Source organism: Oratosquilla oratoria, chromosome 30 (genome assembly GCF_046742065.1).
Source record: "Oratosquilla oratoria isolate Oo_2021 chromosome 30, ASM4674206v1, whole genome shotgun sequence".
Classification (NCBI taxonomy): Eukaryota; Metazoa; Arthropoda; class Malacostraca; order Stomatopoda; family Squillidae; genus Oratosquilla; species Oratosquilla oratoria.
In genome coordinates this window covers 50,455,175-50,468,340 of record NC_134806.1, presented here as the reverse complement: position 1 = coordinate 50,468,340, position 13,166 = coordinate 50,455,175, and the positions used below count along the sequence as shown (strand labels likewise).

The window sequence follows — 13,166 nt, the reverse complement described above, 5'->3', positions numbered from 1 at the left end:
CTAATATATAACAATAAAATGGGTTTAAATCCTGAAATGACCTACTATCTTTATGTCAATTTAACTCCGCTTTCCAAAAATGTGACCCAATTCAAGATATACACCAAACTACACAAAATCCACCATTTTGAAAAACCCTAACCTAACCGAAGGCTAACTTAGCTATAAACCTAACCTAACCAATGCATAACCTAATATAGCCTAATCTAACCATACCCCAACCTGATCACAACTTGAATTGACTATAGCCTAATCTAACTGTAGCCTGACCTTACCATACCCCAATCTGATCATAGCTTGACCTAACTATAGCTTAACTTAACCAAAGCCTAACCTGATCATTGCCTGACTTAACTATAGCCTAACTTGATCATATCCTGACTTAACTATAGCCTAGCCTAACCAAAGCCGAACCTGATCATAGCCTAGCCTAACCATAGACAAACTTAACCACAGTCTAACCTGACAATAACCTAACCATAAAATAACCTGAGCATTAGAAATTCCCAATCCACAGCAAGTTTCATTCAAAGGGTTTAGCATGTTTCAATAACACATCAGACAGTTTCAGTCTTGTCTTGAGTTTGTTTTTGTATATTCATAAATGATTCAACAAATCAATGTTGGGACATCATTTGTTGATCGTTTATAGTCTGTGATGTCTAGTACACACACACACACACACACACATATATATATATATATATATATATATATATGTGTGTGTGTGTGTGTGTGTGTGTGTGTGTGTGTGTGTGTGTGTGTGTGTGTGTGTGTGTGTGTGTGTGTAGAATGGTTGTGAATATATTGACGCAGCCCAAAGGGATTTCTCCTTGCCCATGTAAATGAAGCGGTGGGGGCCCTGCTGTGGATGTGCTGTGTCTCGCTGCGTTGCTTCTGACTCAGGGCAGTGGGCGGGAGGCAGGGATGACCCGTCATCCACGAGGAGCTAACATAAAAGGGGAGGCTGATGGATGGATGGGCGTGGGCATGTCTATGCTGACTACCTTGGAGTAAGACGCTTAATAATATATATATACAAAACTGTAATACAATACGTCGTATGTTTATCAACCAAAATATTTACATTTCCCCAGAAAATAACAGCCACTTACTACTAAGAATTGGAATCATTTTAACATTTTAGCTTCCAAGAAATCGCACAAAAACTATGTAAACAAGCATTGTTGCCACATCTCCCTCGCCTACGAGTCAGTGTACGAATGCAGACATCGAGAAATTAGACTAACCAGTAATTATTTGGGAGAACGAGTCATTATTTCTACCCTGGGAATTAAACAATATCAATAACAATAACTTACATGAACTGGAAGAACAGGCGTGGTTGCAGGCTGGTTTTCCTGTTCCTCAGCTGGGCTGATTACTTCGTAGATTGCTTCGTAGTCGCCTCCAGCTTCCCCAAGTCCTTCATCGTCCGAATCACCTCCTTCATACAAACAAAACGAAGTTAGAAATCACGTAAATACTTGAATAGTCAACTTTCTTTACATTTATCCGTATTGCAACGAAACGTGTTTTACACTAGTGTTTTTTTTTAATATTTTTCTTTTTATGTTTCTATTTTGTTGAAAAATATTATCTATATTTATTTTCTTATTCGCATACAGCTTTGAAGAAAGGAGAAATGTGCATTATTCGATACTGTTTGAAATTCCCGTCATCCATTCGATTTTTCTTTGTAATATAAAAACATTAACTGCCTGTGTTCAACAGACATTTCGTTTTCCTAGATTGAAAATTCGGGTGTACTTAGAGTGGAAAAACAAACGGAGCGACAGAAATGAGAAGAAAGTTTGGAAATAACGAAAGAGTTTTATGGACTGAGTCGTCGATGTAACTCGTTCCGCTCTCGTGCCGATGGGACGTTGCCACACTTCCTCTTGACATTTCACAGAAATTCAACCAGAAATTGACATAATAACTTCCATATCCCATATCTCCACTTAAAAATAGCAATAACATGCAGTAAGTTAAAAAGAACATTAGAAAGATTATATACCCTTCGTAAATGGTGATTTAAACGCTTAAGGAAGAATAATCTTTGCCCAAATGCAACTAACCGTATCACTCACCTTGAAATACTCAGGTCGACAAAGCTCACGACCAACTGTCAAAGATATATTTACCTGTTTCAGCCTTATTAATGGTATGTTCTACCACATGTTGGTACTAGAATAACATGCACTGCATCATTTTACTTAATATATTAATAAACAAATAAATGCAACTGTCATTGTTTATATTCAGGAACAAAAAACGAACACTCGAACGTCATTGTCTGACGACTGAAGCCAAGGTCTCACAATTCAAACCTTATTCAGACATCTAAACAGTTTAGTTGAAATTTAAATAATAAAAGAATCAGCTTGGAAAAGAGCAAATATTTCGTCTATTTCATGGGCAATGGTCCATGACGAAAATTTTGCCCACGCATGGACGGGTCTCAATCTTACTCGAACGCATAAGGACACGCATCGAACACAAATTTTTGGGGAAGAAAAAGAAGAAAAAACTTTATTTCCAATATTTTTTTTCACATTTTTTCTTATTTTTCTTAAAGAGGAAAGTATTTGAATTATTTGCAAAATCAACATAAAACATGTTTTAGTCTTCTCTTACACCATCTGCCACAGTTGCCAAGTCGGCGAGAGGGCTTGCTAGGAAACTTTCTTGTGACGTTCAATATGAAACGACAACGGAGGTGAAAAATAATAAATCACATCCAGTTATTTATACAACATATTGAATTCAATTTCTTGACAATTAGCTTTGCTGTAATAATATATTCTATTATGAATAAAGCCATGGAGAGCTACGCAGACAAAATGGTACAACTATAAATTGACACAATGTCATTTGGTGAAAAAAAAAAATAATAATAATAATACACGAAATAAAAAATATAGTCGAAACAAGGGAAGTAACTGATAACTAAATAATAAAAATACTTAGCAAAACTAGATGGGAGGGAAATAGTACTTCCACGGCAGTCAACCTACCTTCGGAGCACCATGAAAACAGTCTGGCAATGCGTGTGGGCGTAAAGCCAACGCCCAATATCTCCATAAGCAAGCCGCCCACCTCAGCCCACGCCGATAAAAAGTTTATCTACTTTATCGTATTGAGAAAAATTTTCATTATGTATAATTTCTAATATTTTTTTTTCTTCTTTTTCAATTTTTACATTTCAATGCAACATTCCCCGCCATTTCTCGGGTTAGGGAAGGATATAAAAAAATACCGCCATTTTTTGGCGGGAATTTATATAATCCCGCCATTCTCAGGCGGTACACTTTGAAAATGGCTATATTCTCTTCTTAATTCACTATCTCATTACCACACAACCATAACACTCGTTTGTCTGTGATCTCTCACGTAAATGAAGCCCATTTGGTGTCTGGCAGTTAGAGAGGGACCCTCTCGATTGATGACATCATCATGGGGGCCATATGGCCTTCATGCCCGCAGGGGGACCAGTTCATAGTTGCTGCCAATGCTAATCTCTCTGCTGGCAAGGTCACTAGTCGACGTTCATCTTTTCCGTATTGTGACGTCATACCGCTTTTGTCGGTGAAAAGGCTCGTAATTTATTTTTCATTAATAATCATGGAATTCTATTAATTTTATATATCCTGATTTTGAATTATTTTTCCTTGTTTTTAATGCTGCTTTTGTTGTATCAATTCTCTATTTTCTAGTAATGTGTTCCATTTTTCGTGTCAAACTATTCCGTAAAGTGACGTCATGTCGCTTTTTTTGGTGTGCAAACTTGCCAAATGTCGTTTTTTCAACAATATCCAATAATTCTATCATCTACTTACAAGTATCCTATTGCCAAACTCTATATCCATTTGTTTTCCTTTTTATATTTGTTCATTTTTGTAAATGTATAGTTATAGCATTTTATTTTCTGGGAATTTGTCCTAATAAGTTTGTATTCTTTTGCACCTCGGTTGAACATCTGTTAAAAGTGGCATTTTGTATTTATTATTCGGAGGAGCGAGTGCGGGTCAATGTTTTCCTTATTATTCATTTTATGAACCTTTCCACGAAACCTCTTTTTTTCTTTTGTGTGATGAATTTAAAAATTCCTCTGATATTTGTTGTCAGCGGTACTATTTTTTCTTGAACGTACATTTGCTAAATGCGTCTTTTGTTTTCGATAAAATTTTTGTCGTACGGGCGCTGAAATAACCGAAATATATTGGCACAAATATACATATATATTTACAAAAGAAATAAAAAAATTATCTTAAGAAAGCACAGTGCGGAAACAACATTTACACGTTTGCATTTCCTAAAAACACAAAGATAATACAACTTAAACAAATAATTTTCTTGTGAAATATACCTTTCTTAACGACCTCACCAACCTTCCATATATAGACTAATTTCCTGTGATTCTGCCCTGTCATCGTCGTAGAAGATGGACCTGATGGTGGCATTTTCGTAATGGCTACTGCTTCCCGCCGACAGGAGAGAGGCGTTGTAGTAGCAAGGGTCGTAGGCCGAGTCATAGACAGGTGGTCCCGATTGGCCTATCACAATCTTTGACGACGACGTGACGTACACTGCAATCGTCCAATGTGCAACGCCCAAAAATTATTCATCATATGATGATTTATGACATGTATTAAAAAGTATACTAGGCTGGTTATATGTAATATTATTATCAAAATGTGTGATGCATTAAATATCTGACAAGTCTGCTGTGGCAATGGAACGCGTCATTTGGAAACGAAGGATGTGCAACGATGCCAAATCTCTAAAGTCGACGACACAAAACCTCCTCAGTGCTATCCATCTCAATCGCTTTTATAGAGCAGTAAGACTATTATTATTAGGACTATTGTTATTATTGTCATTATTACTACTACTGCTGCTATCATTATTATTATTTAGATTACTGTTATTTATTCTACTTTACTTTTGGAAACATGTCGTCTGCTCAGTAGAAGGGCACGCAAGTCGACTCACTTTCCTTCCGTTTCTCAAAAGGAAATCGAACACGAAAGCCAGGCCATGACGACGACAAAAAGAAAAACCTCTCCAGGGAACGGAAACAGACAGATTCTTTTGTCAAAAAAAGAAAGAAAGAAAAAAAATGGTGAAGGGCCAAGACGAAACCTGATTGGCCGGAAATGCAACAGCAGCAGCAGCAGCAGAAGGAGTGTACCGGGACTTAGCTGGAGGGCATCTGTGAGGCTAGCGACAAGTTCCCCCTCCCCCTCTCCCTCTCCCCTTCCACCACTCCCTCCTGACTCAACCTTCCCGCCATTCGCTGCGTCCGTGCAAGAAAGACATTTCCATCGCCTTCGTAAGCACAAAACAACACAACATCAACTCGACTGACTCCCCAATGCACAAAGAGCTTCTTCTCCCTCTTCTTCTCTTCTCTTTGTTACAAAGAGACCAAGGATTCACGGCTAAGATGAGATTTTAGGAGTTTTAGTGATTCTGTCCTTAGAACAGGTAAAATCATAGGTGGTAGATATTCAAGAGATTATTAAAAAATAAACAAATAAATAAAACCTGAGAATAAATGTAATAATCATAAGTATACCAACGATCTGCAAGCAACAATTAATATACAAAAGAAAATATATTCAAACAAAGATGGCGTCTTCACCAAATTCTTCGAGTTGCAATATTAATGTAATTTGCCATGACACTCCTGCAAACTTCTCTGACTCGTCTCCTCTTTTTCTTCCTCCTCTTGGCACGTCAACCCACCCAGTAACATTCCAGTAGAGCTGTTCCAACCAGATCGCTTCTTCCCCGACGACACCCACGGGGAATTCCAACGAGCGTCCTCCCTCCCCGTCCTTGGAGGTGGACAAATAGCTATGAACAATAATTTCTTCAATAAATCCATAAATAAATAAAAGAACAAACAGACGAATAATAAGAATATATATAAAATATAACAATGTAGATGAAAATCTACTGGGTGTAAAAATAACACAATTCCCTCTCAAATTTGACATGTAAAAAAAAAAAAATACAGGATGGTACATACATATACCAAAGGCTTTTTTCCCCTTAAACGGGGGGTAGCCAAAAAGAAAAAGGCATAGATATCACTCCCACCCGTTTCATTTCCCATATATTCCACCCACCCCCACCCTCCCATCTTGGCACCTGGATGGTACACTAAACAAACCATTCGTTTCCCGCCAAAATACAGATTCAAACTCACCACCGGAAACGTGACGGCCGTTTCCCACATTGGCGACGAAGCGTATCGTCGTCACACCTCCGACGTGCACGACAAAGTATCAGACGCACCAAAGCGTTTTATAAAACCTCAACAATTACAGGCTCTACGACCTGTTCACCAACATTAACAAACTTTAAACTATTGATAAAATATAAATCCATCAACGATATGACCTAAGACGTTGTTAAAATACCGACATTATTTAAATATATAAAATTCATTACAACCGACACGTAGGATCTATGACGTCATATCGTTGATTGTCCTCGAACCATTTCAGACTTCACAACCAATATAATTTTTTTTAAATAAACACTAATGTATATATATAAAACACATAACCGATATCAATGAATTGCTTATAAAATCTAAAAATGATATGAAATATATATATATATATATATATATATATAGATATGAAATATATATATATATATATATATATATATATATATATATATATATATATAAAATCCATGAACAAATCCCAACCGAATAATTTATGACGTCATATCGTCGATTGTTATTGGACAGTCTCGCGTCCTCAGACCCCAAGACGAAGCCGAGGGAAAGAAAGCTGCGATGAACAAATAATTAAGTGTTCTGCGGCCGCCACGAAGGTCAGTTTCGTCATTTATTCCTCGCGATGAGATCCATTAAAGATTATTCTTCTCTCAAGTCGTAGATGAGGTGCAATTTACAACAGGATATGGCCATTTTGAACCCAGTAAACTGATGAAGTCTTTAGATTATATCGACATTATCTTGAGTACGTATATAACGACAGAAAATATTTCCTGTTGTTTAAGTAAATAACGAAAACTACTTTCTAAATCTTAATTTCAATTAAAACATGCCTTCGGCATATACAAAATAGTTTCAATTATCAGAACAATTACAATATGTATTATTTTTTCAAACACTACGACAATGTCGACTGACACTGCCAGAGGCAAGATGTTATTCAATTTTGTTCTTGGAGTTCTCAAATTTAATCAGATACGAGAGATAACTCCTCTTATCACAAGAACAACAAAGAAGATAAGATAAGGGAGACTATATGATACGAAAAGGAAATTAGACGTATTGGAAGAAGACGACAAGGACTGGGAACCGAACCGCTGACTCATCACTTCCGGTCCAATCGGAACCGGTTTTTCTCTCGTTTACCGGATGCTTTTCGCGGTTACTGACCCGGTACTGATTAGCCGATAGTTTCCACCTTCTCCAAAGACGGTTTTGGTACCGGAAACTGGCATCAGTTAGTGGATGCAAGACGATTAAATTTATAGTGTTGGAACGATCACTACCAGGATGAAGAACAGTACATAGGCGAAAAAAGTAAACACTACTATACATTTGTTTTACACAAAACACAAAAGCTATATATCAATTAAACTAATTGACCTGTTATAATCGGTATTTTCTGTTTATAATTTTATTTCGCAAATGGGACTGACTTTATGACGTCATTTCCTGTCCGAATGCGTTGGCGGGAACATTCACCATAGCCTACTTGCGGGGCGACCTTTCACTGGTTGGCCTCACCTTGAACGATATCTTAATTGTTACCCCGATAGAAAAAACCCGCAAACCAAGTCTTCGTTTTGTTTGTTTGTTATGTTTGTGTATTTACTTGTTTATCTTTAATCCATCTTAATTACGAATGAACCTATTCTGTCGACATTCTAAACCATTGCAATTCATCGACAGCAAGGTTGGATATATCAAATACACATATAAATGAATAAACATCCACATTAGAATAAAGAATAAAAATTCTCAATCCTATATGACGTCACACTAAGGGACCAGAAATACACAAAGTCCGCATGGAAAGGGACCTAACGGGAAAGCGTTGTATTCTTGAGTGAAAGGGGGTTTACAGCGCTCATTATATAAATTACAGATTTAATATCTTGCACTGACGGATTATTACACCATCGCCACCACCGCCACAAGCCTGGATGTAAAGATCCGGCTGGTTCATTCTCTATCGAAGGGACAGCGCTGATGACCCAGCGAGCCACTTCCTGTCCGAGATGTTTGTCTCACCGACTAAATAAATATTTTCCTAGACGCGCAATTGCCATAATAAATAAAACCACACATATAATACACATAAGTAAATTTTTTATGGAGAAGTTTTTAACAGCTATCTGAAGAATATGGGTTAATTTAGAAATGCATATATTTGTGTGTAGAGGAAATTTGAAAATTGGCAACTACGCCGGATGCAGACATACAAGGATGGGAGAGGAACTTGTTTAGTATGACCTCATGGAGGTGCACTGGCCGATCTTGCCCCACCTACATTTATGGATGCCCCCTGCCTCTCTCTCTCTCTCTCTCTCCGTGTCCCTCTATTATTTTTCTCCTAATCTCTTTACTTCCTCTCCTTTCTCTCTCTCCTCACCCTTCCCGCCTAAACCTCGCTTGCTGTCGCCTGTGATGACGTAAAGTCGTTTACCCCTACGACCCGCGAACAATACCACGTCTTTCTTGTCTTTTGTTTCACCATTTCCTCTCCCCATTCACTCACTCATTGCTATTAGCTATAAAAACTAAATAAAAAACAAACAAGTACGAATTAACACAATATATATTATCTCAATTGACGAATAAGAAAGTTATTTCCAAAAAGCAAAGGTGAATCGTACTGTTAAGTTTACTTGTATAAAGTTCATCATTGTGATGCAGTACAGCACCGCATGCTGCTTCATGTTCTTACATATCACCATCTTCAAATGATTAATATGCGGAGTTCTTAGGAGTGTCCGTTACAATACGTGGAGATGACTAACAATAAGGGGAAGTTGTACTGTTTTGTATTATCATTTAATACGTTCTGATCCTGAAACACAAGGGGCATAAAACCTAACCAGAACTTCTCAACGCTAGGTCCAGTGACTCCATGTGTAGGAGGGGGGGGGGCAAAATGACCCCCAATAAATAAATCAATAAAAATATATAAAATAGTGGGAATTAATGGACGCTTAAACAATCTACCAGTTATTAGAAAACATTGCATCGAAATAAATAATAGAAATATAATTATAAGAAATACGATAAAAAATTGAAAAACCATTGTTGAAAAAACTCATTGTCGACATTATTTAGTACATAATTCAGGCCTTTATTAACTATATTTCGGGAATATTTTCATCGAAACAATTAAAACAACATATAACTTAAGGGAAATATGAGAAATCAGGTTTAAAAACCGTTGCTTTACTCAAAAATGAAACGACATTAAATGTCGACATGACGTAGGAACAACCCGTTGTGCGCCCGCCCCCACGCAAGCGTACCAATATCCGGGTTGAGTCGTGCGGGCGATGAGCTCTGCATACTAAGCAGGGCAGCCAACTGCTCATCTGCTTCGAAAAAGGTTAGGCCAGAAGGTTTGACAAGGTGCATGATGGAATTCCATACCATATTAAACCGCCATTCAATAAAAATAAACAAATAGGTACATAAAAATGTGTAATTGTAGAAATATATAGAACGTGAAAAAGATTCAAATTTAACATCGAACGCACGGCTATGCGTTAAAATGATAAAAAAAAATGTTAAACCTATTGAACACTCAATGAAAATAAAAAATAAACAGGTCAATAAGTAAATAACAAAATATTACATATAAATCAAAACAAATTATAATATTCGAGATTCACCATAATCTTGGACCACGTGCCCGATTCGTGATAGACAATGACCCGTTCATGTGAGAGCCCAGAGCTCATGTGCTGTGGGCACATACACACAATTCACAATGGGGACAGTAACGGTTTGCAGTATCTGTGGTGCTTTAAATCCTTCAAAGGGACGCGTACTCTGTATCAATGTGTGGGTTGTGACGCTAACAACTACACCGGTGAGCCTTTAGTCTAAGACATACAAGAAGAACCTAATAATGGAAAATAAATAAAATAAAATAAATAAAAATAAATAATAAAATAAAAAATTAAATAAAAATTAAAATGAAACGCAGATATAGACGATAATAACAATAGTAATAATAATAATAATAATAATAATAAACACGTACGTTTTCTATTAATTCCTTCCACGAAGACGACTCCGCGATATCGAAGGGAATATTTTCATAATCGCGACAAGTAGTTTCTACATCATACTATTTTCTACTTATATTACATTAGTTTTTCACTTCTTTTATATATATATATATATATATATATACATATATATATATATATACATAAAGAAATTTAATAGCATTTGAGAAATAGAACCTATGCAAATGATATATAATCTATGGAAAAATACATTTCAGAATTTCCCATTTTCTTTAATACAAATAAAAAATAAAACTTAAAGGTAAGAAAACAAGCAACACAAAAATAACACGTATATAGTATACAAAATAACATAGTGTACACAAATATAAATAAATAGTATACACAAAAATATAAATAAATAGCTGTAGATAAATACATAAAAAAGGTATTTTTACGGCCGAATACTAAGCAGCATGTTTGTTAGGGACTCGAATGCTAAGATCCCCCCCCCCCCCGGGCCACTGACTGACTGTGTGTGTGTGTGTTACACCCATCACAACAGTTAAGGACCAAGGTCTTGCCGTTGCAGGAGGAGGAATGGGAGAAGGGGGGAGGGGAGGAGGAGGAGGAGGGGGAAGAGATGAAGATAAAGAGGGAAAAAGAGGAGGAAGAGGAAATATAGTGGATGGAAGGTTATGTTTTTTATTTATCTATTTTGACAATGTTGGATGTGTACTTTCCCCATTTTCTCTCGTCTCTCTCTCTTTTCCATCTATTCTCTCCCTCTCACACCTCTCGTCTCTCAAACGACGAACCAGTTTCTTTAGATAAATACAACCAACGACTTTCTTGGAAAAATAAATAAAATCAAAATAACAAAGAAAAAATGGCTGCCACTGACGCTCTTTCGTAAGCTTCAACGATCCAACCAAACCCTAAATTTTATCTCTAACCATCGACTAAATCCCACTGAATTTCGGTTTCAGTCCGAACTAAAAACAAACTTTGGTCCACTAGGTAGACTGTGGACCATTTATTGTGGACATCTGATCTATAATTTTGACTATTTTAGAAAAAAAAATATATCCATTACGATTTTCGTATATTTTTTTCAATATATGTAAATCCAAATATATATTCACTAAATTCACCTTCAGGGAGATTTGATCAAATCACTAAACATCCATTAATTCACACTCGTTCTGGGCACATGGACCCTCTTTGAAAATGCCTTGGTTCCCTTGCGACCCCAAGGTCCTACAATTGGACCCCTAACCCCCTCTCCCTCCCTCCCACCACCACTCCAAGAACAGGTTCTACCAAGGTTGCAACATTCTATGGTACACTGCAAGAACACAAACGCTATTATGCGTTATTATACAAAAGAAACAATAAACATATTGGTGCAATATATTGACAAATCTACACACATTCAAACGCACGCATACACACACACACACGCAACCGACATTTCAATTTTTATGATTTAACTTGTATTTTCTAATCAATTACTGTGTCCATTATGAAGTTAAAATGGTTTTGTAAGGTTCATTTGTTATTTTAGTCAATCGTTTTAGTTATACATTTATAATTATGTAAAACCCGAGGAGAATGAATTCAAGTTGCGATTATTATTTTTTCTTTATAAACGGAGGCGACATGACGTCATAATCTCAAAACATCGACAAGTCAGCTCTAAACCGAGATATAAACAGATTGAAAAATCTATGTTTATTTACTTTTCTTATTTATATTTCACTTATCTGTTTATCTATTAATTAATTTATTATTCAACGCGCACATACTGTTTTTACCTGTTGAGTTGCACCATGGTAGTTGTGTGTGCTCAATAACAAGCTTAAGATGCGAGCCATTGCTTACCACAAGGGAAAAAAAAGATACTAACAGGTCAAACAAATGTTGCCACATTGCACCGCAATTCATAAAAATGTCCTAAAATCCCACAAACAAAAGCCTATAAAACAAATGTAAATCACATTTACACATCAACGTAAACTACAAACATCTTCCGACACAGCTACAAAGCTTGGTTCAATAGTAATTATTGTAAAATGTTTGATAAAGGGCGACAGCTGGCAAGGTCATCGAGAGGATGATGTGACATCATGGTTTCCAAGTTGGCGGGAAGTACCACTCCTTGCTCGCTGTTGCCTTTTCGTTTGCGTCAAAAATATTCATTTACTCTTTGTCTTTCGTTCAGAGCAACTGGATATAATTAATGTCATGGAAAAATGGCTTACGTGGAAGTGCAAAAGATATTAAGGATGAAAGCCGCGATAAAATGTAATTTCACACAAGTCGAGAAAATGTCGACAATCTTTTCTATTCTTGAGAGAAAAAAACGAGACTTGTGTCAACATCATTCCAACTTCGCTCCGTTTTAAGGACATTTTCTTTTTTATAACAAATGCTTCTTCACTAATCTTATTTCCAGTCGCTGCGATGACGCACTTTACAAGTGTTGTTATATCTAACGGTAAAAGCATACTGTAGTTGAGGAAACTAATACTGCGAAAAGAGAATGTCGACAATATGCTACATCGAAATTTTCTTAATTTCTTTTACTGCCAGGCGGTTTTCTTCATCTTTTGAGAATATTTATATTAAAATATCAATAATATGACACTACGCATGATATTTAGGTCACGTGGGAAGGGCATGTGACTAGACCATGCAGATGATGCAGTCATGCAACGCAGCTGAATATGTGCGATGGTAAGGGACTGCGGCGAGTTGCAAAGCTGTTCAAATTATCCAGGCGACATGACGTCATCACCAGCCGTTGACGCATGCGCAGGACAAAAGCTGACACAAAACTTAAGACATTTCGCTCCAAAACAAGACAATAAGTAAATAAATAAAATAGAGGTGAATTATATATA

At 36.6% G+C, this 13,166-nt stretch overlaps 1 protein-coding gene across 3 annotated transcripts in view; it reads right to left on the bottom strand.

Annotated features, from left to right (window-relative positions):
- The window catches only part of Exn (Ephexin), a 79,021-nt gene that overhangs the window by 24,554 nt on the left and 41,301 nt on the right, over positions 1 to 13,166 (bottom strand). For all 3 annotated transcript variants that reach the window (XR_012967796.1, XM_076213015.1, XM_076213016.1), the window contains exon 5: positions 1,323 to 1,447. Coding sequence is in view for 2 of the 3 variants with exons in the window: in XM_076213015.1 (XP_076069130.1) it covers positions 1,323 to 1,447 (125 nt within the window). In the remaining variant the exon portion in view is untranslated. The remainder of the gene's footprint in view (positions 1 to 1,322; positions 1,448 to 13,166) is intronic.